The 22,419-nt window shown below is 40.6% G+C and overlaps 1 protein-coding gene across 1 annotated transcript; it reads right to left on the bottom strand.

Annotated features, from left to right (window-relative positions):
* Positions 1–3,071: 3,071 nt before the first annotated feature.
* LOC124250941 (olfactory receptor 10J1-like) lies at positions 3,072–12,774 on the bottom strand. Its single transcript, XM_046683268.1, has 2 exons — positions 12,273–12,774; positions 3,072–4,003 (listed from the first exon to the last, which is right to left on the bottom strand). Exons 1-2 carry the CDS (start codon positions 12,772–12,774, stop codon positions 3,072–3,074), a joined length of 1,434 nt encoding a protein of 477 aa, XP_046539224.1.
* Between the last annotated feature and the right edge of the window lie 9,645 nt (positions 12,775–22,419).

A 22,419-nucleotide genomic window follows, 5' to 3' on the forward strand; every position in this document is an offset into this window, starting at 1 on the left:
TAATTCACCACTATACTCCCAGCACCTAGCACCAGACATAATCCCTTTAAATCACAGTCAGGTTTGCTTGTGGAGAATTAAATCCTTTTCTCTGATTTGTTTTAATATTGAAGAAAGTGGACACTCATTTCCCCCCAAATCTTAGCTGGTTCTACATGAATAAGACTTTAAGCTTTAACTGCTGCTAGAGATGCTCTTCCTCTGGGGTGTCCATTGGCTAAAGTGAGGATCCAAGGTGGTCCTTTCATACAAAACACAGATTCTTCTCTCTTAGAAAAGGTTCAGGGATGAGGTTTTGTTTCACATGGGAAGTCTGAGGCCCTGGGGAATTTGAATTTTGCTTAGCTTAATTTTTCTAGTACATCACTATGCCTACTGTGAGTTGCCTTAGGGTGGTGATATGTTCTGGGTAAACACAAAATGTGAGTCAACTCGTGCAAGTTCAAGTTCTGCCTCCACCCCTTTTTCTATCTTAGCCTGATTATCTGTACAATGGAGAGCCTCATCCCTGCCTCCCTCCTAGGATTGTTCTGAGGACCCAGTGAGATAATGGCTGGAAAATTGTCATGCGCCACTTTATGGAAGAGGTTTTTGCCATAACATGATACTGAGCATGAGTAGTGACCAAAATAATTCCAGGGAACATGAAGGATTCCTCTCAGGTTGTTTAATCCAGCCAACTATTCTGTGAGATGCTGCAACCGTTCAGCAGGTCACAGGAAAACTTCTGTGGCCAGTTGTTCGATGGAGTAAGAAGAGCTGTTGAAAACATCTGATTCTATAATGTCTGACTGTGAAGCTATTCTGTTCAAACAAGATTTCTGAAAAACTCGGGTGATAAATGTTCTAGAAGTCCACAGTGATAAGGTTTTCTGAGTGTTGCTGGTCAGGAGCTGCATAGCCCTTGGCCACAGAAGATGGCCCCACACATAGATCACAAAAGCCTTATTGCCCAGGAAACACACATTTATTTCACTGAATTCCAGTAGGCAGGGCCTTTTCTCAGTTTGATGAGGTTTAGCTTTATATAGATCACAAAGAAATATCTCAAGGTTTACAGCTTTGACTTAGATATTAAGCATACTTTGTCCATTTCTCTAAAACATTGCACTATGGTGAATTCTGCATAAGACTATCTCCTCTGCAAGACTAGGAACTCCTTTATTCAGGGAACAGTGCAGGGCTTATTTTGGTATTTTCCATGTCTAGCACAGTATCTGGTATTTAGTAAAGACTTCTTGAATGTTTATTGAATGACCGTCAAACTCATTGCCTGCATTACTTTGCTTTTAATAATTCCATTTTTTCCTTTACCAGTTACCAAATTCTCTTAGTTACTTCTCGTCACCTTATATCCTTGGAGAACTTTAGGTATAGTTTGATTTTTGCCATTTCCTCTATTATCCCTGAGAGAGGGCCTGTTAGTCCTGTTATGGTCTGGAGAGCAGATACGTTTGGGTCTCTTTACCTTCTTTTGAAGGCTTTTCTGAGAAATGGGCCCACCGTTTGATTCTAGTGGAAGGTGTGACTGTGAGGTCCAGCCTAGTCCTTGACTTAATGGGAAGACCGTGTTCTCCTTCACTGGGCACTCATTTGAACCACACACTCCAAATCTACATCATGATCCTCGATCAGCCTCTGCTCCATGCTCTCTCTGATTGTTTGGTTCAGCCTCACCAGACGTAAGTCATTATTTCTATGTATTACCTCCAAATATTCTAGTCACATTCCCTTTTCCTCCATGATTTTTTTGTCTTAGAGTTGGTAGATCCATACAACTTCTTATATGTCTCAGTGGAGCTAAGTAAGGATATTAAGGATGCCAAAAGTTTAGATAGATGCCTCATAAACTCAATCCTACTTTTCCTGAATCTTGAGTGATTCTCTCTGTTTAAAAGTTAAAGCCAAAATTCCTTAGTTCAGTACATGAGGCATTCATAATATAACCCCAAACTACCCTTCCGGTTTTATCTCCCTCCCTTTCCTCCTCTTACACCCTGGAGTCGGCAGACTGAATCACTTTCCATTTCCTGAACATTCTTCTTACTTTCATGCCTGTGAATATACTGCTTCTTCTCTTTGGAATTCTTTTCCTCCAACAATTTTTCCATCAGACAATCTCCTATAAGTGTTTTAAAACCAGTCCAGATTACAGATCACCTCCTCTCTCAGACTTCCTGACATCTTCAACAGAGTTCCTCTTCCTATCTTTTTCCTTCCCTCTCACTCTCCTTTAATCTTTTATATATACCACTTATTATAAAGAATTGAAATCACAACTTTAAATGCTTGTCTTTGCTATTAGACTTGAAGCTTCTTGAAGCCAGGTAATTAGGATTTTTTCATCTTTCATTCCTGAGGATCCAGCAGCCAGCCTTTCTCATCACTATTGCCCATTACATGCTTTCTGAATTAACAACAGCTGAACTGACCCAGGAGGATCTTGGAATGAGCCTTCAAAAGTCTGTCCTTATGACTAACAAGATCTGGAATTGTCTGGATCTCTAATTAAACCATCTATGGTTACCATCTTCAATAAGCAGTTTTGCTAAAAATTGGGATGAATTAAAATAGCAAAGAGAGGAAATCTATTTTCCCTGGGCTAGCCCATCCTGAGACCACTCTTTCTGTCCATACAGTCACTTATTACTCAATATGTCATATATAAACAAATTCCAACAGGGACTCCAGTTTGAGAAATCCTCATGCTCTGAGGTAGGAAGGAAGGGAATATAGGGAAAAATATATGTCCTAGATTCTGTTTTTCTTCTGTTGCTTTTATTAAGTGGAGAGCCACAAAAAACCCAAAAGGTCAATGATAGACCCTTGGACAACGCCGCTTCCTAACTCTTCTTCAGGCAAATCTTATTCTCATTTATCTGTTTATCCACAAAAACAGAGCTAGCAATTCATGTAGGGGCTCTATTTAAAGGTTTCAGACAGCCGGATGCTGCTGCTTTTCTCTTTGTCTTCTCCTTATGGGGCAGATCTCTGAGGCCAAGGGAGTGTGGCTCTATTCATATTTCTGCTGAGTGGATGCTAAGAGCCTCAGGAGAACTCTTCCCCAGTCGTCAGGAAAGCTTCCTGACAATGACCCGGAGCAGAGCATCCTTGACTTCTTTGTTCCTCAGGGTGTACACTACAGGGTTCAGTAGGGGGGTGATGACAGTGTAGGTCACTGAAATCAGCTGATCCTGATCCCTGGTGTTCTCTGACTTTGGCTTGAGGTAGGCAATGGAAGCACAGCCATAGTGGACAATGACCACAGTGAGATGAGAAGCACAGGTGGCAAAAGCTTTCTTTCGGCCCTCAGCAGAGGCGATCTTGAGGATGGTGGAGATGATGAGGACATAAGAGATGAAAACCAGACCCATAGGTACAACAAGCACCAGCACACTGATGATCAAAGTCAAGATCTCATTAACAGTGGTATCAATGCAGGAGAGCTTCATCACAGGTCGGATGTCACAGAAGAAGTGTGACACTTTGGCAGCACAGAAAGGTAACCTGAATACAGATGTCACCTGTGTCGTTGCTACAATCAGCCCAATGCTCCAGGCTCCCCACACCAGTTGGACACACACCCTCTTGTTCATAATAACTGTGTATCTCAGGGGGTTGCAGATAGCTACATAGCGGTCATAACCCATTGCTGTGAGCAGGAAGCAGTTAGTGATACCAAAGGTTATGAAAAAGAACATCTGAGTGGCACAACCTGCCAGTGAGATGGACTCATTCACACACACAAGGCTGGAGAGCATCCTTGGGAGAATGACCAATGTATGTACAGTCTCTGAAGTAGACAGCATGCTCAGGAAGAAGTACATGGGAGTGTGGAGATGATGATCAATTCGGATAATGGTCACAATGATTACATTGCCTGCTAAGGTTAAGATGTAGAATGCAAGGAACACCACAAAAAGGGTGAGCTGGTGCTCATGGAAGCTTGAGAAACCCTGGAAAACAAACTCAGTTATGAGGGTATGGTTTTCTCCCTTCATTGAGTGGTGACTAAATCTGAAACATAGGAGAATAAAAGGTAAAAATTTCAGTAAAGCAGTTTAAGCACATTTCTGAAATTGATTGAGTTTAATTCTCAGCTATAAACCTGGGGATACATTTACCAGTGGATTAAAGTTAATCTCTGTGTTTACTTAACTTAAAATATTTTTACCCTGTAACTGTCTATTACAATTTCCTATGCATCCTAGAATCATATAAGTTTTCCCCCCACTGTATAATCATGCACATTCCCACTTCACTCTACTCTTCCTCTTTTTCTTCTCTTATTTAAATCTTCCTCATTCTTCAAAGACTAAATCAAGTTTTCAGTCCTCCATTAACACATATATTCTGAAGTTCTCATGCTTATTTGGATTATTGTCTACCCCCATCAGTACAGCACTGTCCTCATTCAAACACTGTGACCTTATACCTTTTGCATCTGTGTATCTCTCCAGCTCAGGATTACGCATGAATTTGATGCTTGAAAACAATTTGTTTAAGGATTCACTGGAGACTTCTCTTCTTTCAAGACTGAATCATCCCCTTGCACATCCTTTAGGAAGCAGAAGCAAAGCAGGCTCAGAAAGGTTCATCTTGTTTTCAAGAAGGAAAAGGCGGATCTTAACCAACTACCATCCTCTCCCCACTGCTGTCTGAATGATGGAAGTCTGCTGACGATTCACAGCACTGACTCACGTATGTTATAAACTATGCTACATCTTCACTTTCCCTAAACTAGAAGACAAATTTATAGCCAACACAACTTTGTGAGTAGGCATACACCTACTCTGCAAAAGGAAACAATGGTACCAGGGAAGATGCAGCAAATTTATCTAAAGCAAAGGCAGACCCTGGACATAAAAAACAGGGTTACACTAAAGATACATCATTTTGTTGAAGGATGGGGCTCAGTCCAATTTATGTAATATTTCATGTTTTTGTCTCATTAGACAGTAAGCTCCTGTAGGGTATTTAAATTATATTCTAGTTTGCTTATGCATATTCAGAAAAAGACTTCTTGCATAAAGTAAATCACATCAGTGGTGAAGGTTAGTAGGCATGGAGACCTCCTTCAAGTTTATAAAAATTTATTTAAAAGAAGTTGGTGACCAGCTGTGAATCATTTACATTAAGAATGCTAAAAGAAAGTAAGGCTGCAACAGAAAATATTTCCCAACAGGGAAAATCATTTGACATTAAAATATGTGGCTAAAGACATTTATCTTCTGTGAGGCTGCTGGGTATCAACTAGGCAGTGGTCCAGCCAGGGAGTGGTATGGTACCTCTACTGAGAAATCAGAAATATGTGTCAGAGCTTTTGATTATTATAATGTTGGGCACAGGTGCTGCTAGCAATTATCGATGCTAAATGTCCTGCAATACATGTGACCATCTCACCCGAGGAATAATTGTTCTATTCCAAATACCAGTAGGGTGTTTACTGAGAAATCCTGGGCCTGAGCGTCATCTGATCTGGCTGAAGTCTATCTGTCTTGAGATAGAAGAATGGCTGCTATGACCTGCTTAGCATCCTCCACTCTTAGGAGCCTATAATTCTTCCAAAGAAATCAAAGGAAGGAAGAGCAAACACAGCCTTATGAATACCTCCTCCAGCTGTGATAAGAGCTGTTAGATTACAATAAATTAAAGTCAGTCCATGGGCAATAAGCTCCATTTCAGGTCCTTTTCTAGAGGACAGTTACATGTGTCTGTCTAGTACTGAGTCACAACAAGAAAGCTGGGCTGGAGGAAGACAAGGACTGAAGATTGAAATGTTGGGCTCCCATAGCCACAGTGTGCAGGCACAAGGAAGAGCAAGGTGACCATGCAGGCCGATGGCAGGGGCTGAGGCTGAGCAGACAGTGCACGGCACACTCTAGCAGGAATGTGGTCAGGCTTGGGAGTTGCAGTCATCCTTGCTAGTACCTCTGTGGAGAAGTCTCCAAAGCCAGAGGAGACGCTCTCCAAGGAGCAGCCAGTGGGGGTCCTGGAGCTCACTCCCTGAGGACATCCTGAGAGCCACCAAGGGGCTGGGAGGATGCAGACAGCAGATACCTGGAGGCCTCATTATGTGTGGGGCTCATTTACTCAATCCCAGGGTTAGCAATTTGGGAGCCTGGGGGAAGTTTTGGCTTCAAGTAGGAACAGCCTTAGAGGAAGCTGGTTTATTTAGTTGGATTGTACTTGTTCAAATAAGCACATTGTGCCTTGGAAATGTGTAGTTTACAAATCTAGGCAGCTCAAGCTTAGAGCCATATCATCTTGGATCTCAGGAAATTTAGGCTTTTTTCCTTATAAGCAGGAACTCTACCCAGTTAAAAATCTGGTTTTGTTTTTGGAATAAAAGTAGTCCAATATGGCCATGATTCTGCAGAGGACAGTTCGCTCCCTGTCTTTCTGCCCCATGCCATTCTGAATTGGAAGTACACAGTCTTGAGAGCTGAGGATGCTCTCTTGGGGGCTGGGAAACAGAGATGAGCTGCTGAACACTCTGTTCTCTTTACCCAGAACTACCTCTCTTCCTCCATTTGGCAAACTTCTACCAGTCTGTCAAGACCTAACTCCAAATTTACTTCCCCCTGAAGAAGTTCTATGAGTTAATTTATTGCTTCTTTAGCATTTTCTTACTCTAACATGTGGCGCTTACCTGTGCCCATTCATTCTTCAAGCACTAAGCATATGCCAGGCCCCGTGCTAGTTGCTAGTTGCTGGGAATGCAGAAATGAATGAGGTGCTTCATCAACCTTTGGGGAGCTCACTGTTTAGTTGCAGGTGATAGACAATTATAATAAACTGAAATGGATACCACATGTAAGTGGGACAGGGAGGAGACGGTCCTGGATTAGACTCAGGTTGATTACAGAAAAAAAACTATGTAGGTAAAGCAAGACGGGCTACAAAAGGTTTTAGAGTATTTAAACTGCCACTTTTAAGGGCCTCTCCAGTGATTTCAATTATTCTTTCTTTTCGTGAGCTCCAAAGTCCCATAGCAACTGGCCTCTTAAGGACCATAAGCCTTTACCGCCAGCTTCCCTGCACCCTCTTCCTATCCATCTGGTGATTTTGCTTCTTTTCTAGAAAAGGATGTACTTCAGCACTGGGATCTCGTAGGCTGATCTGGCAGCAGTGTGAAGGTGGATTTGGGGTTGGTGACAAGAGGCAGGGAGCTCAACTGGCTTGCTGATATAACAGGTCAGGCCAGGATGTGGGAGAAATTTGAGATGAATCAACAGGGCTTGTATCTGAATCAATGTGTGGATTAAAGGAGAGTAAAGAACTAATCATTTCATTAACCACTCTTGCCAGGTTCATTTATGCCAACTCCATGATTATTTACAAATATGCATGGCTTCCTATTGTAACAGGTAAACCAAACAAAAAAGATCTCCATATTAAGCACATCATTAGATATGATTGGTGGCTATGGGGTCTCAAGAGGAAAGGAGTAGAGTTAGGCAAAATAGCTCAATGCTTTATGATGCCATTGCTTTGGGACAAATTAGGAAGATTTTGGAAATGAGGCACTGGGTAGATGGTGTAAAAATGTGATGCCTGGGTAAAAGAAGAGGTATTCAGCTTCAGAATCAACTAATGTTTATTGAACTGATTCACAAGTTTTTGTCTCACTTCATCCTCCAATTGACCCTATGACGTCAGTGGTACTATCTCCATTTTACAGTTGGGACATTATGAGGAGCACACTTTGCCATCAACAGTACATCTACTAGAATTGGGTTCTGGACAGAAATGAACATGTGGGGTGACTATAGAAACAAAACTGGAAAAACAGACAAGAGAATCTGCTATAAACTCCCTTAGTTCTGCAGACTGCTTTATTTGGGGGCCAGATTCAAGCAGTTTTTTATTTTATTTTTTTAAGATTGGCACCTGAGCTAACACCTGTTGCCAATCTTTTTGTTTTTTTCTGCTTTTTCTACCGATATCGCTCCCAGTACATAGTTGCATATTTTTCGGTTGTGGGTTCTTCTAGTTGTGGCATGTGGGATGCTGCCTCAATATGGCCTGGTGAGCGGTGCCATGTCCGTGCCCAGGATCCAAACCAGCAAAATCGTGGGCCACTGAGGCAGAGCACGTGAACTTAACCACTTGGCCATGGGGCCGGCCCCCTGAAGTAGTTCTTATTATAGTTCATTCATGACATTCACATTAGTTTAGGATCCCAGGTCTAGACCTGCTAATGATGCTTTAGAATTGTCAATGGAAATCTTTTAGAGCCCTGAATAAGGCTCACGCAGATTTAATTGAGGGCAACATTGTTCCTGACTGTCTAGTCAGCTTGGGCTACTATAACAAAATATCACAGATGTGGTGGCTTAACCAACAGACATTTATTTCTCACAGTTCTGGAAGCTGGGAATCCAAGATCAAGGTGGTGGAAGATTCAGTTCTTGGTGAGAGCTTTCTTTCTGGATTTCAGATGGCTGCTTTCTTTCTGTTGCTTCATATGATGGACAAAGAGTGAGAGGGTCCTAATCTCATCATGAGGACCCCACCCTTGAGACCTCATCTAAACTTAATTACTTCCCAAAGGCCTCACCTCCAAATGCCGTCACATAGAGGGTTAGGGTTTCAACATACGAACTTTGGAGGGACACAATTCAGCCCACAGCACTGAAGTCATGTTTACTCTCACACTGTCCCCTACTCTATCCCTGTCACCTAGAGCTGTAGTCTCCAAATTTTTTTTGCATGAGAAAACTCCTTTTGAATTTCAAAATATTTTGTGAATCTCCAATTTGAAAATAGTTGGATAATAATATACTATTTGTACATTTGGTAGAAAAAAATAAATTCTGAAAAAGAGAACTATGAATTCAGTATTGGTACTTTCAAATGAGTTATGGCACATTCAAATATAGTTGCATATGTTTTTGTAAGTGTTTATTCAATCTATATATGAAGACTGATGTACACATGAATCCTGAGATTTCTTGCAGTGACTCTCAGGCAAGTAGGAGAGAAGAGGGAATGATGTTATGAGAAGTAGTTGGTAGGCTAATAAGTGGGTTGAGCAAAGGGAGGGGAATCTGGGGCAGAAATGCAGAGAGGCAGCTGAGTGGTTTACTAACACATGGCAGGTGTATTCAGGAAACAATTCTTAGAAGGCTCTGAGAGAATAAAGTTTCTTTTACTGGAAAATGGAATCAGAGACTATAGGGGAAGCCAACTTACAAAGTCAGTACTTTGTGGGAAGAGGGTATTCACTCTGTTGTTAAAACTTGAACTCTATGTCCCTATCAAGGGTGACATGATGTTGACCTCAGAGCGACCTTGAGAGCAATGTGTGTGAGAGGTGGTGGAGGAGGTGCTTCCACTGCATCCCATGTGCCAGGAAATGTTATGCCCATAACATTTTTGACTCCTCACAATAACCCTGGGAGGTTGATATTGTCAGTCCTACTGTGCAAACAGGAAACGAAAGCCAGAGAGGTTGAGTAACTTTCACTAGGTCACGTGCTTGTAATGGTGGGCCTGGGATTGGGATACATGACTCTCTGGCCCCAAAGCCTGGGCTCCATCTGTAAAATCACACTGCTTAAGAATCTCCTGCTTCAGGTCATCAGCTCTTGGAGGGAGTCAGAGTGAACAATAACTGTGGGAAAGAAGATAGGAACAGAGGTTTTTAATCTGATGGCCCTGAGCCCTACCATTCTCCAGTGGTCTTTGGTCTACTTTTGACTTCCTTTCTCCTTTCATCTTTGGAGTTGTGCTGAGTGGAAAAAAGATGCACCAAGATATTCAAGGATAAAGTATATTATAATACATAATTTCTGAACTTCCAGACTGACTTCCAAGACCCAAGGGCATTTTGATAAGATTTGAGCTATGTGTAAATCCACAATGTTCAGAGCTCCTTCTTTTCTTGGTCCTTAATTATTATAAAGAGAAGGCTGGTTAAAATAATTATCATGAGCTTCTAATGCAGGTATGGACTCTGGAGCTGGATTGCCTGTGTTTAAATTTTGATTCTGCAGCATATTAGCTATACGACCTTCAGGAATTTACTTCATCTATTCAGGTCTCAGGTTTCTCATCTGTAAAATAAGTTTAATAAAATACTTACCTCATAGATTTACAGTGAAGATTAAATGAATAAAGTGCTTAAATTAATGCCTGCTATCTAGGATGCATTCAATAAATGTTCCAAAAGAGGATGTTACAAAGTGGGTCAAACAGCCTGAAAGTAATAACATAATAAAAGAAGAGAGGGAGAAGAGCTACCTGCTGATGCTAACTATATTTTATCTGCACACCACTATCTTCCTTCCTTTCGTCTTTCCTTCCATCATTCTTTATTTTAATAAATAATTATTGAGAAGCTACTATGTGCCAGGCACTTTACTAAGTGCAACAGATGCAGAGAGAACGCTCAAAGAGTTGAGGCTAAGTGATTGCCCAATAGATATAGATGCCACCTGACTTAGGTCAGATTCCCTTGAAGCAGAGACTGAAACAGGGATCCAGGATTGGAAGTGACTGATGGAGGACATATTTTCAGAGAAAAGAGAGTGAGAGACACAGACTGAGTGGGGAAAAATCTAAGCAAGGATGTGGTCTCATTTTGAGTCTGACTTCAGCCTGATCTAATGGAGGACTCTAGAATTGCACACTGGAGTTGGTCCCATCTTGAAGCAAGGTGAGTGGTCTTTTGTTCTTTCTGTGTCATTCAGGCATTGGCTGTGGACTGCCCCTTGTGAGGGATGGGAGCGGGGTATGTATCACCTCTAAGAAAGCCCCCTTTCAGGTAATGGCAATTCTTCAGAGTGGAAGGCAGCTATGAGTAGTTAGCACTCCAACATTCACATCAGCTGGGGATGGGGGAACCAGCTCAGCAAAGGCGGTCTGGGTAAAGCACCAACAGAGTCTGTTATACTCCCCAGCATGTCTAGGGGGAGAGGATGGGATGGAATCTGAAAGATGAGGCATCTGAAACATGAGGGCTCTTCTTTTGCAATTCTGCAATATATATATAAGAAGTCATTTTTAATGGTTTTTGCTTCAGCTGCTCAAAATTTAAACTTAACCTGTTGTAAACTGGCTATTAGAGCCTGTGCCTGACATAGTTGTCTAGGGTTCATGTATGTAGTAATAGGCATAAGATAAATAATTAATGGAATGTTTTCTTTAAAGATTTTATTTTTTTCCTTTTTCTCCCCAAAGCCCCCTGGTACATAGTTGTATATTCTTCGTTGTGGGTCAACCTAGTTGAGGCATGTGTGATGCTGCCTCAGCGTGGCCTGATGAGCAGTGCCATGTCCACGCCTAGGACCCGAACCAACGAAACACTGGGCTGCCTGCAGCGGAGTGCGTGAACTTAACCACTCGGCCATGGGGCCAGCCCCCAATGGAATGATCTTTTAAAAAATTTTAGTTTAAAATGTAGCATAGGAAGTGTTATGTATAAATAATGAAAAAGTTATTTTAGCACCCTTGATTTTTATACTGAGGCAAGGTTCAGATTACATAAATTCCTGTGATGTGATACCATATATTCTTCCCACCCTCACTGCTGGTTTGCAGTACTTTATGCCAAGGATAACAGTACTAACACTGTAATACAACACTTCGATAAGCTTTATTTTATTCGATTTTCATCTAGTTTGGTAAACCCACCTATCAGTCTTGGAATATCCATTCATCTCTTCTTTCATTAGTCTTTTTACTCTTTGTTTCACTATATCCCTCTCATTCCTGGATGCTGCCAAGATCAGGTACCTGGTGCTCTCATACTAGCTCTTATGTGACTGGCTCCCTCATTGTGACACCTCACCAAACTCTTCTAATTTTATTGTTATTGAGACTGACCAACATCTAAGAAAGGGGCTTTCTGCCCAAAGCTCTGAGCAAGGCATCCTTGACCTCTTTGTTCCTCAGGCTGTACACAACAGGGTTCAGTAGAGGGGTGATGACAGTGTATGTCACGGAGATAAGTCTGTCCTGCAGGGAATTGTGGGATTTGGGTTTTAGGTAGATGAAGGAGGTACAGCCATAGTGGACAATGACCACTGTGAGGTGTGAGGCACAAGTGGCAAAGGCCTTTTTCCGACCCTCAGCAGATGCAATCTTCAGGATGGTGGTGACAATCAGGACATAGGAGATAAAGATCAAGACCATAGGCAGAACAAGGACACACAGACTGATGAGCAAGGTGATAAATTCTTTGATGGTAGTGTCAGCACAGGAAAGCTTCATTAGAGGCCGGATGTCACAAAAGAAGTGAGAGATGATGTTGGTATCACAGAAGGGCAGGCTGAACACAGAAGACACCTGAATGATGGCTGTGCTCAGGCCAATGCTCCAGGATCCACTTGCCAACTGTATACAAGTCTTTTTGCCCATGATGACTGAATACTGTAGGGGGTTGCAGATGGCCACATAACGATCATATCCCATGGCTGTGAGCAGGAAGCAGTTGTTGATACCGAAAGTGAGATAGAAGAAGAGCTGGGTGGCACAATCTGGAATGGAGATGACTCGTTGGGGATTAAGGAGACTGGACAGCATTCGGGGGATGATGGCTACTGCATAACAGGTCTCAGATATGGACAGCACACTCAGAAAGAAGTACATGGGTGTGTGAAGTTGACGGTTGAGGTGGATAACTGTCAAGATGATAGCATTGCTGGCAAGGGTCAACAGGTACAAGATCAAAAAGACTCCAAAGAGGAAGAGTCTGTGCTGCCACCCAAAAATGGAAAAACCTTCAAAGATAAACTCTGTCACAGCTGTGAAATTGAGTCTTGGCATTGAGGAGAATCTGGGTCTGAAAGAGATGAGGTGGGAAGGTTGAATATCCATGTTGGAAACAGTAGGCTGGTCCAGGGTCATCATCAGCCACATGCAGGGACTCAAAATGGGTGTAGCTCTGGGTTTCAGAAGCTCTCTGGATTCAGACACTGGCCAAGTTCTCAAAGAACTCTCAAGTTCTCAGAGGCCTGGCACTGGGGGCAGATGTCATGGGGAGGAAGAGAGTAGATATGTAAAGGGAGTAGTGGAAACATCTAACAAGTTGGCTAGAAGTAGATAGACCAGAGAAGGCACTAGTCTGAGTGTGCCCTGAAACTCCACCCACACTCACCTGGTTTAGACCAGCAATGGCCCATCTTGTGTCAGAGACTCAGCGCAAAGGGATGTGCATGAAGAGAGAATTTAAGCCAGGGAAGGAACTCTATTTGAGGCACACTTCTGGGAGATAAGAGGCCAGCTCCAGCTCTGGTCAGAAGGGCTTGGGAAGTCAAGGTACATAACACTGCCTCCTCTCATGTTCACATTCAAAGTGCCTAATGTCTAGAATAGAGTGGTGAGAGGAGACACTGCTTTTATTTTTTTTCTTGAGGAGAGTCTACTGTGTGGACCCAGGACATTCTGTGATCCACAGCCAACTCTGTTTTTAGCCCTGCTTCCTTCCTGTGTTCCCCCAAATACCACTTGTTTTAATACCAGAGTCTCTCTCCATCTGTGTGGAAGGTAGTTTCTGCTTCTATTTTCTAGTCTGTAGTTAAACAGTAAAAATCTGAAACTTCTTAAGGGTTTGAAGTACTATAAAAAATAGTGATAAAAACAACAAAATATTTAAGTTTATAGAAATCTCTGGCTTTAACTCCAGTGTAAGTAGAGGATGCTTGATTTTCTTTGCTCACTTCATTTGTCTCCATTTGCTCATCTATAAAATAGAGAGAATAATATCTACTCATAGTGTTACTATGGAGATTATATGAATTCCTTTATGTAAATAGCCAAGCACAGTTCCTGTTACATAACAGGCAAACAATACAGTTAATTTCTGCTTCCCTCCTTTCATCTGTCCTCCTCATCCCCACTCAACATAGCTCTGGCTTCTACTTGTATGTTAGACCCACCCAAACACGTGCATACACACACACACATACACACACGCACGCGCACACACGCACAGATTCTGTCTTTTTCATGTTCATGGATGGTTCTTATCATTAATTTCTCTCATGTCTATTGATTGGAAAGCCCAGTCCTCACTTTCCACCTCCTTTCCAACTCTAGATTCTGAAATGTATGCGGATGGGGTGGGGGTGGCCTGGAATCAAACGCCTCCATGATCAAACTCTGGCTCTACTTATTTTACATGTGGCCTTAGAAACATTTCCTCATCTCTTTGAGCCTGTAAGATGAAGACAGTACCAATATCTACCTCAGAGGACTGATGGAAAGATTACATGAGAAGATGCCTGTAAGGCACTTAGTAGAGGGCCTGGTGTAGAGTATGCCATCAATAAATGGTAACCACTGATAAAGACGAGCATAGATTTCAAAATGTGAGTATTTGAGGTCATTGTTTCAACTTCACTTCTCCTCTCCCAAGCCTGCCCTCAAGGTCAGAAAGTGGTCAGTCTTCATCTACCTACCACTTGTATAGCAGCTTGCAGTTTAGAGGATGCTTTTCTATTTTTTGGAGACACAAGGAGAAAGAGGCGGCAGGGAAGGAAACAATATTCAAGCAGGGAAGAGAATTCCGGGGATGGGGGGAGGGTCTGGATGTGGGTTGGAATGGGGAGGCCATTCCCAGTGCAGCAAATCTGCAGGCAGGCCTGCGTCTAGGACCTTCTACTTGAACATCTGCACTCACAAAACCTTGATATTTCAGCCAGCCATTCACTGACCCCAGCTTCCCAGCCTCTGGTTGATACTTGGGGTCGGAAACAGGAGGATATGGCGGGGACTTCCATGTTCAGGGAATAGGCCTTTTCTAGTATAAAGGGGGGAATTCAGGTCCATTCAACCAGAGTCAGATGTTCTGTTTCTTGCCTCCAGGCCCCACATCCTGGGAGTGTGATAGAGGATGGTAGGGACAGGACCGGATGTTCACAATTCTCCTGGCTCACTCAATGTGACACCCTAAATACTATATTTTGGGCTAAATTGACCAGCTAAGCACTTTGAAAGTTCTACCTGAGATTTTCTTTCTTTCCTTTTTTTTTTTTTGAGGAAGATTAGCCCTGAGCTAACTATTGTCAATCCTCTCCTTTTTGCTGAGGAAGACTGGCCCTGAGCTAACATCCATGCCCATCTTGCTCTACTTTATATGTGGGACGCCTACCACAGCATGGTTTTTGCCAAGTGGTGCCATGTCCACACCCGGGATCCAAACCAGTGAACCCCAGACCGCCGAGAAGCGGAATGTGTGCTCTTAACTGCTGTGCCACCGGGCCGATCCCCGAGATTTTCTAAGGCCAATGCCCAGATAACCCTTTCTGAGAGATTTTTTTTTCAGTATTTATAATGCTTTTTATCCACTAAATTTTGTGGAACAGCTTTGCATTCATTTTTCCACTTGAAAATATTCCCATGAGAGAAGGAAAAGAGAAAGTGGCATGCCATGACACAAGGATCATAAGGCCACATCAAGTCACAGACAAGAATCATGCTTTGTTGAGTCATGAAGTGTGACTTACATGTCACCGGGTAGGTCTGAGGCTCATTTCACTTCAGGACAGTGAGACTTGAGAGCATAGAACCACGATTGCCAGGATTCCTGCTGTGCCATGGCAGATACAGTACCCAGAGAATCTTCTGAAGGGGAGGACTAGAAGAAAAACGTAGAACCCACCAGGGTCTGTCAGTTAATTCCTCTCCAGGATTGGGCAGATCTAGGTGTAACAGACAGAAAGCAGCACTGGGCTTGCCTGTATCTCCCCATAGCCCCAACCCTTTAAGTCTGCATTGCAGGCTGTCACAGAGGACCATTCTCCTGGGCCACAGGACTCTGGGGCCCCTCTCACCAAAGCCACAGTGACTATCCCTAAGGCAGCAGTAGCAAGATCCAAACACCATGTTGTCTGGGGATCTCATTAGAAAAGGGGCTGTTTAATTCAATCCCATACATAGCATGTAGGCAATCTGGGGCTTCCCACAGGAACAAAACCCTTGCCTTAGGACACGGTCCTACTCTGCTCAGCAGATGAAAAACATGAAGGAGAGCTCTTGCCTCATGACCACCATGGCAGAGAGGACCTCAGAACCCAGCCATGTTTAAGGGTGCAGCTTCTTTGGACAAGTCCCTCACTCTGGGGTCTCTGTACCCTAAGAGCTGAAGGCTCTTTCTTGGAGGTCCCTTCCAATTCTAATATTCCAGGAACTGTGACTCATTCATTCACTGATTCCTTCAACAAATACTTATTGAGTGCCTCTCAAATGCCAGGTACATAGAATATAACAGAAAGTGGGGACATAGCATCTGTACTGCATGCCCGTTCTGCTGGCTTTGAACATCAGACTCCAAGCATCACTGTGTATTGTGTAGGAAAAACTGAGAACCTTCTCCTTGAGGAAGATCAGAAGGAAGGTCCTCATTGGACTTGCTTCTGCATCTCCCCTCGTTCTCACTCCCAGCGTTAGGAGTCAGCTGATCCAGCCTTGTCTGCCTTTCATAATGTAAGAGCAAGATGGGCCTTTCCAAAGGTTGAAGGAGAATCAGACATCAAGTCTACCAGGTTACCCAGGAACTTGGGTTCTTCAGTAATTCTTAGTTTTGGTACTCAATTTGTGCCTTTCTCTTAGAGACTTCAAAAGTAGGAGAGTCTCCCTTTCTAAGAATGAGCATACTGAGAAATGAAAGCAAGGCAATTTATGGTGGTATCTTTGATAAGCCAAGTAAACTGAGAGAGACTGATAAACATGGAATAGTTGCCAGGCATTTGGTTCAGATCCATATAATCTCTTCTAAGGCCCTTTACCCAAGAGAACACTTACCCAAGAGAAAATGGACATACTGGGGCTCATAAGCTGTTAGGATGCAGAGACCCACAGCTAAGAGATAGACGTATAGTATATACTGCTTGCGAACAGCCAGTGCATCACTTCATTAGAACTGTCTGAAATCCTTTAGGGAGCAGCTAAAGGAAGCCTTGAAGTTGAGCAGCAGGTCTTATCAAGACTTTAAAATAGGGACTGGCCCATGGCCAAGTGGTTAAGTTCATGCTCTCTGCTTTGGCAGCCTGGGGTTGGCAGGTTTGGATCCTGAGTGTGGACCTACATACTGCTCATCAAGCCATGCTGTGGCAGCATCCTACATAGAAGAACTAGAATGACTTACAAGTAAGATATACAACTATGTCGTGGGGCTTTGGGGAGAAAAAAAAGACGAAGATTGGCAACAGATTTTAGCTCAGGGCCAATCTTCCTCACCTTAAAAAAAAAAAAAAGACCTTAAAATAATCTGTTAACATTTGGCCCTACTTGTCAATGTCCCTTCTTCACAGTTTTTCTGGTAGCTCTATTTAAATATATAGTTCTTTGAAATAAAAAATAGAATGGAGTTGAAACCCATGAGAAAGGGAAAGAAACCCTGATACTGAAATTATGAACTAGAAAATGACTGAATTTAAAAAAAATATCATTCTTATTGTATATTTTTCTGAAAAAGACTGAAAAAATCTGGAGTGCATGGAGGTTTTTGCTGAAAATGGAGAAAATAAATTGCTGATGACATTATTATCATCTGTATGTTTTGGCAGTTTTGTCTTTTCCATTCCGTTTTTTTATATCTCTTATTTCTCTTGACTTATTGCATTTAGTTACGAACTATAATACGATATCGAATGCTAGCAGTTATAGGGGCATTTTTGTCTTTTTCTAAATTTTAATTTAATGCTTTGCATGTTTCAGTCACCATTAAATGTGAGGCTTGCTGAAGATCTCTGGCAGATACACTTTTTCAGATTAAGGAAGTTCCCTTTTATTTCTGGTTTATTTGCAAGTTTGTCATGGATAGTCCGTTAAATTTTCAGCTAGTTCCTTTTCTGTATCCACTGAAATAATTATATGCTTTTTATTCTTTAATTGGTCAGGGTGGTGAATTATATTAATAGATCTTTGTTGACTCATACATTTTTAAGGAAAACCCTACTTGGTCTTTTTATACATTATTGAATTCAGTTTGCTATTTTTTCATCCATCCATTATTGGTCAATAATTTCCTTTTTCTACTGTATCTATTTTTGGTACCAAAGGTTTGCAATTAGCAACCTCTTCAAATGCTGGGGAAATTTCACACCTTTTCTGTGCTCTGAGCCTGGTGTCTTTTTCTGTTGTTGCTTGTTAGTTTTTTGAAAGAACAGGTTTCTCACTACTATCATTTCCATTTTTTAGGGTTATTATTCTAGTAAAATTTCCATTTCTTCTTGGTATAATTATGGTAATTTATATATTTCTCTGAATTTTCCCATTTTATATACTGTTTCAAATAGTTTAATATAAAGTTGTTCAAGGTGTGCTTTTATAATTATTTTGTTCGTCTATCTCTACAGTTGTATCCTTTTTTCCTCATTTTGTTTATTGTATCTCTCTGATTTATCATAGTTTTGAAAGGTTTTGTTTTTAAACCTTTTGGATCTCTGGAAAGAATAATTTCCAAAGATCCAAAATTTTAAAACATAACATTTCTATTATTTTATATTTACTTTGTATTTTAATTAATTTCTATTTCTTTATTATTTGTTTCTACTTTCTTTGAGTTTCTTTTTCAAGCTTTTTTTTTCTTTTTTCTTTTCCTGAGGAAGATTAGCCCTGAGCTAACATCCACCACCAATCCTCCTCTTTTATTTGCTGGAGAAGACTGGCCCTGAGCTAACATCCATGCCCATCTTCCTCTACTCTATATGTGGAATGCCTGTCACAGCGTGGCTTGATAAGCGGTGCGTAGGTCTGCACCTGGCATCCAAGCTGGTGAACCCTGGGCCGCCGAAGTGGAGTGAGGGAACTCAACCACAGTCCCACTGGGCTGGCCCCTCTTTTTCAAGATTTTTGAATTAAAACCATTTATTTATTTCCCCTCCTGTTTTACAATAAATATATAAAGCTATAAATTTTTTTTCTGAGAATTGCTCCAGATGTACCTCATTTGTTTTGATGTGTAGTTCTGTTACGTTGTACTGTATATTTTTAATTTGTATTTCTTTAACTCACAGTTTATTTGGATGCTTAATAAGCTTAATACAAAAGTCAAGAGCTCAGATCCTGGAGTTAGGGTGTCTGGGCTTCTGTCCTACTCTGCCACTTACTATACGTGACCTTGGGCAAGTTGCTCAATCTTTCTGCACCTCAACTTCCTTATTTGTAAAATGTGGAGAATAATAGTACTGACTTCAAACAGTTGTTGTAAAGATTGAATGAGTAAACATTTGAAAGTACTTAAAATAATGACTGTCATATAGTAAGCACATAGCACAGGCTTATGAAGTAAATCTTCAGTACTAGGAGGAGTGATAATGGAGGGCTTAGCTGCTTCTTTTTGTTTTTGGTTGATTTCTTATTTTATTGCATTGTGGTCCATGAACATTATTTATATAACATCAATATTTCAGAATTTGTTGAGGTATCGTTTGGGGTCAAAATAGTGAACATTATATAAAGGTTAGAATTTTAGATTAGGCTTGTTACTTGTCATTATAACCTTTTTAGCCTTATTAACCCATGGATTATTTTATTAGTCAGTTTCCAAGAGAAATCTATTAATATCTCATACTATGACTGTTTGTCAATGTCTCCCTGTATTTTTTTTTTATCAATTTTTGCATAATGCAATTTGAAGCTATCCTGTTAGGACCTTATAAATTCGTGAATGGAATACATTCCTGGTGAATTGTTTTGTTTATCAATATTATAAGTCACTTAGAATAATACTTTGATATTAGTAATATTACCAATTTTATTTTTTGTCAGCATTTTCCTGGATACCATTTCAACCTCTTCATTTTCAAGTTTTCTGTGTCATATCATTTTAATAGTGTAGTGTCAGATGATTAAAATTCAGTCTGAAAGCCTTTGTGTTTGAATTGATTAGCTTACTTCATTCACATTATTATAATTAGAGAAATTGTTGGATATTACTGTCATCGTATTTTATATTTTCCATTTGCTAAGATTTCTATTTGTTTCTTAACCAGTCTTTTGTTGACTAATTTATTTGTTCCATTTTCTGGCTAGAAAGTTGTGTGTACACCATTTCTATTCATCCAACAGTTAACCTTCATTCTTACAATTCAATTTTATTTTTGATAAATAACCCAAGTGTAGAGTTAAAAATACAAAATAGTACTACATTGTTAAAACATTTAATTTTCTATTCACCTATGGCATGTAAATTCCTTGAAGTATTACTTCTTTGAAAATATCTTTATTATATTCATACATGTTATGAATAGTTTGTTGGATATATTAATTTTGCTTAGAAATAATTTCCCTTCATAATATTGAAGACATTGCTTCATTGTTTTCTAGCTTTTTTTTCTTTTGAGGAAGATTAGCCCTGAGCTAACATCCATGCCCATCTTCCTCTATATGTGGGACGCCTACCACGGCATGGCTTGCCAAACGGTGCCATGTCCGCACCTGGCATCTGAACTGGTGAACACCAGGGCACGGAAGTGGAACGTGCAAACTTAACTGCTGCGCCACAGGGCCAGCCCCTGTTTTCTAGCTTTTATTGTAGGTGTTAAAAAGTCTGGTTTCATTTGTATTATCAATCTTTTTAATATGATTTTTTCCCTCTCTTTCTTTTTTTTGGAAACAGAATTTTCCTTTTTCCCTAGAGTTTTGGTATTATAAGGTGATACTCTTCGATGTGTGTACTCTTGTTATTTTTTCCACTATGCTAGTCACTCAATCTGAAATTCATGATCTTCAAATTTTGAAATATTCTTTTCATGATACCGTCTTTCTTCTATTTTCTCTATTTACTCATTCTGGAACTCATATTTGTTGAACATTAAACCTTCTCTATCAATCCTCACATTTTCTATTCTGTTTCTTCTATTATCTAACTTTTTTCTTTTTACTACATTTTCTACAAGACTTCCTCAACATTCTCTTTCAATTTCTGAATTCATTGATGGAAGAAATTATCTTATTTTCTAATTTTTCTTGTTATAGAAGCCTACTCTTATTTCTCCGGTACACTCTATTCTCTCATCTCTTTGAGAATATTAAATATATATATAGAAATACACATGCATATATATTTTAAAATTTTTATCCTCTCTATGTATTATCTCTCATTTTTCCAATTTTCTTATTTTTTTGGTTTGTTTGTTCCTATGTTGGCTCACATGTTAGAAAACACCTTGATTTCTCATTTATATCTAAGAAAGAGACTCTAATAAGCCAACTGGAACTTCTGGATATATATCTGTGTATACAAGGCAATAAAGTGACAAGTCAGTTTTCACTGGGAAGAACCCAGGTGTTAGTATCTATAGATATATTCTCTTGGGACTCTCCATTTTCCCAGGGAGGATTCCTCTAATGTTCTTTCCAGTGGCAGTACACCCTGTTGCCAGGGTTGTGGAAGTGAAAGGAGGAGAAGGCTGGGGGGAATGTCTCTCTGCTTGGTATGTGGAATTTCTCCTAATCCACTTATTTTCTACATAGTGTTTCCCCTCAGTCTTCAAATATCTCTGGAAAATGTAAATCTCCAGTATTTCGCTTGACTGTGGAAGGGGCATTGACCTTGCTACACAGAGTGGGGAAGGAACCCCCACTCTACATATTCTGGAAGAACCACATCTAGAGAATTAAGGAAGTTAGAATGAAGCCATTATCAAGAACTATGAAGGGTCTGAGATTTACCTTATTTGCAAGCTTACCAGTTAGCCTGCCACAGTTTCATGGATGCAGGCCAAAGACAGAAGATTCCTGGCTCTGAGACAAAAGACAGTATTACTCACAGCAATAGTATTGACATTTGCACTTATTCTTTGAGCCCCAGTTCCTACAGAGCAACGCAAAGAGAGCCAGGAAATACCTGAACATGCAGTGAGTTGCATTAGAAAAGTGGAACTCTGAGCTTGGGGAACTTGAATCTGCTCTAAAATGCCTGCCTCCCCTATGCTCTCGAGGGAGGCACTATCTCTGTCTTCTAAAGCTGTTCATTATACAAATGTCCTTGAAATAATAATCTGGGACAAAGATAGTTAGTGCCTCTGCTCACAAAAAGTGCAGAAATGCAAGAAACCTAAGGAGAATTGTCACAGTTCAAATAGCTACAGCAAAACTTAAAATGGAAGGAAGATGTATTGTGTGTAACAGTGAGTGGGGCTAAATGTTGGCTTCTATAATAAGGTGTAAAAACATTGGGTATCACTGATGAGGGGAAAAGCAGCATGGCTTTTAGAAAAGAAGTGTATTTTATAAAAAAGAAATGTAAGAGGTTAGATGAACTATTTGCTGTATAAGTAAAAGAAACAATATATTTTTGGTTTCAAAAATTGAAAGGCTCTCTCTAACATTTGAGCCACTAAAATAGTAAAGAATCTTTATCTATTATGGTTAGGTTCGAGGTAGATAATAAAGGTCAAGGTAAATGGTTATTTATCTTAATGAAAATGTGTATACTCCTCAAAGGTGTGAAGATATGAAGTC

Source organism: Equus quagga, chromosome 13 (genome assembly GCF_021613505.1).
Source record: "Equus quagga isolate Etosha38 chromosome 13, UCLA_HA_Equagga_1.0, whole genome shotgun sequence".
NCBI lineage: Eukaryota > Metazoa > Chordata > Mammalia > Perissodactyla > Equidae > Equus > Equus quagga.

What these genes read in the sequence shown, in the direction of transcription:
- LOC124250941 (XM_046683268.1), bottom strand. Translation starts at nt 12,774, where the DNA reads ATGCCAAGACTCAATTTCACAGCTGTGACAGAGTTTATCTTTGAAGGT. An exon ending in GTCTTCTGTGTTCAGCCTGC is followed by an intron (nt 4,004 to 12,272) that starts CCTTCTGTGATA and finishes TTAGTCACCACT; the next exon opens with CAATGAAGGGAGAAAACCAT.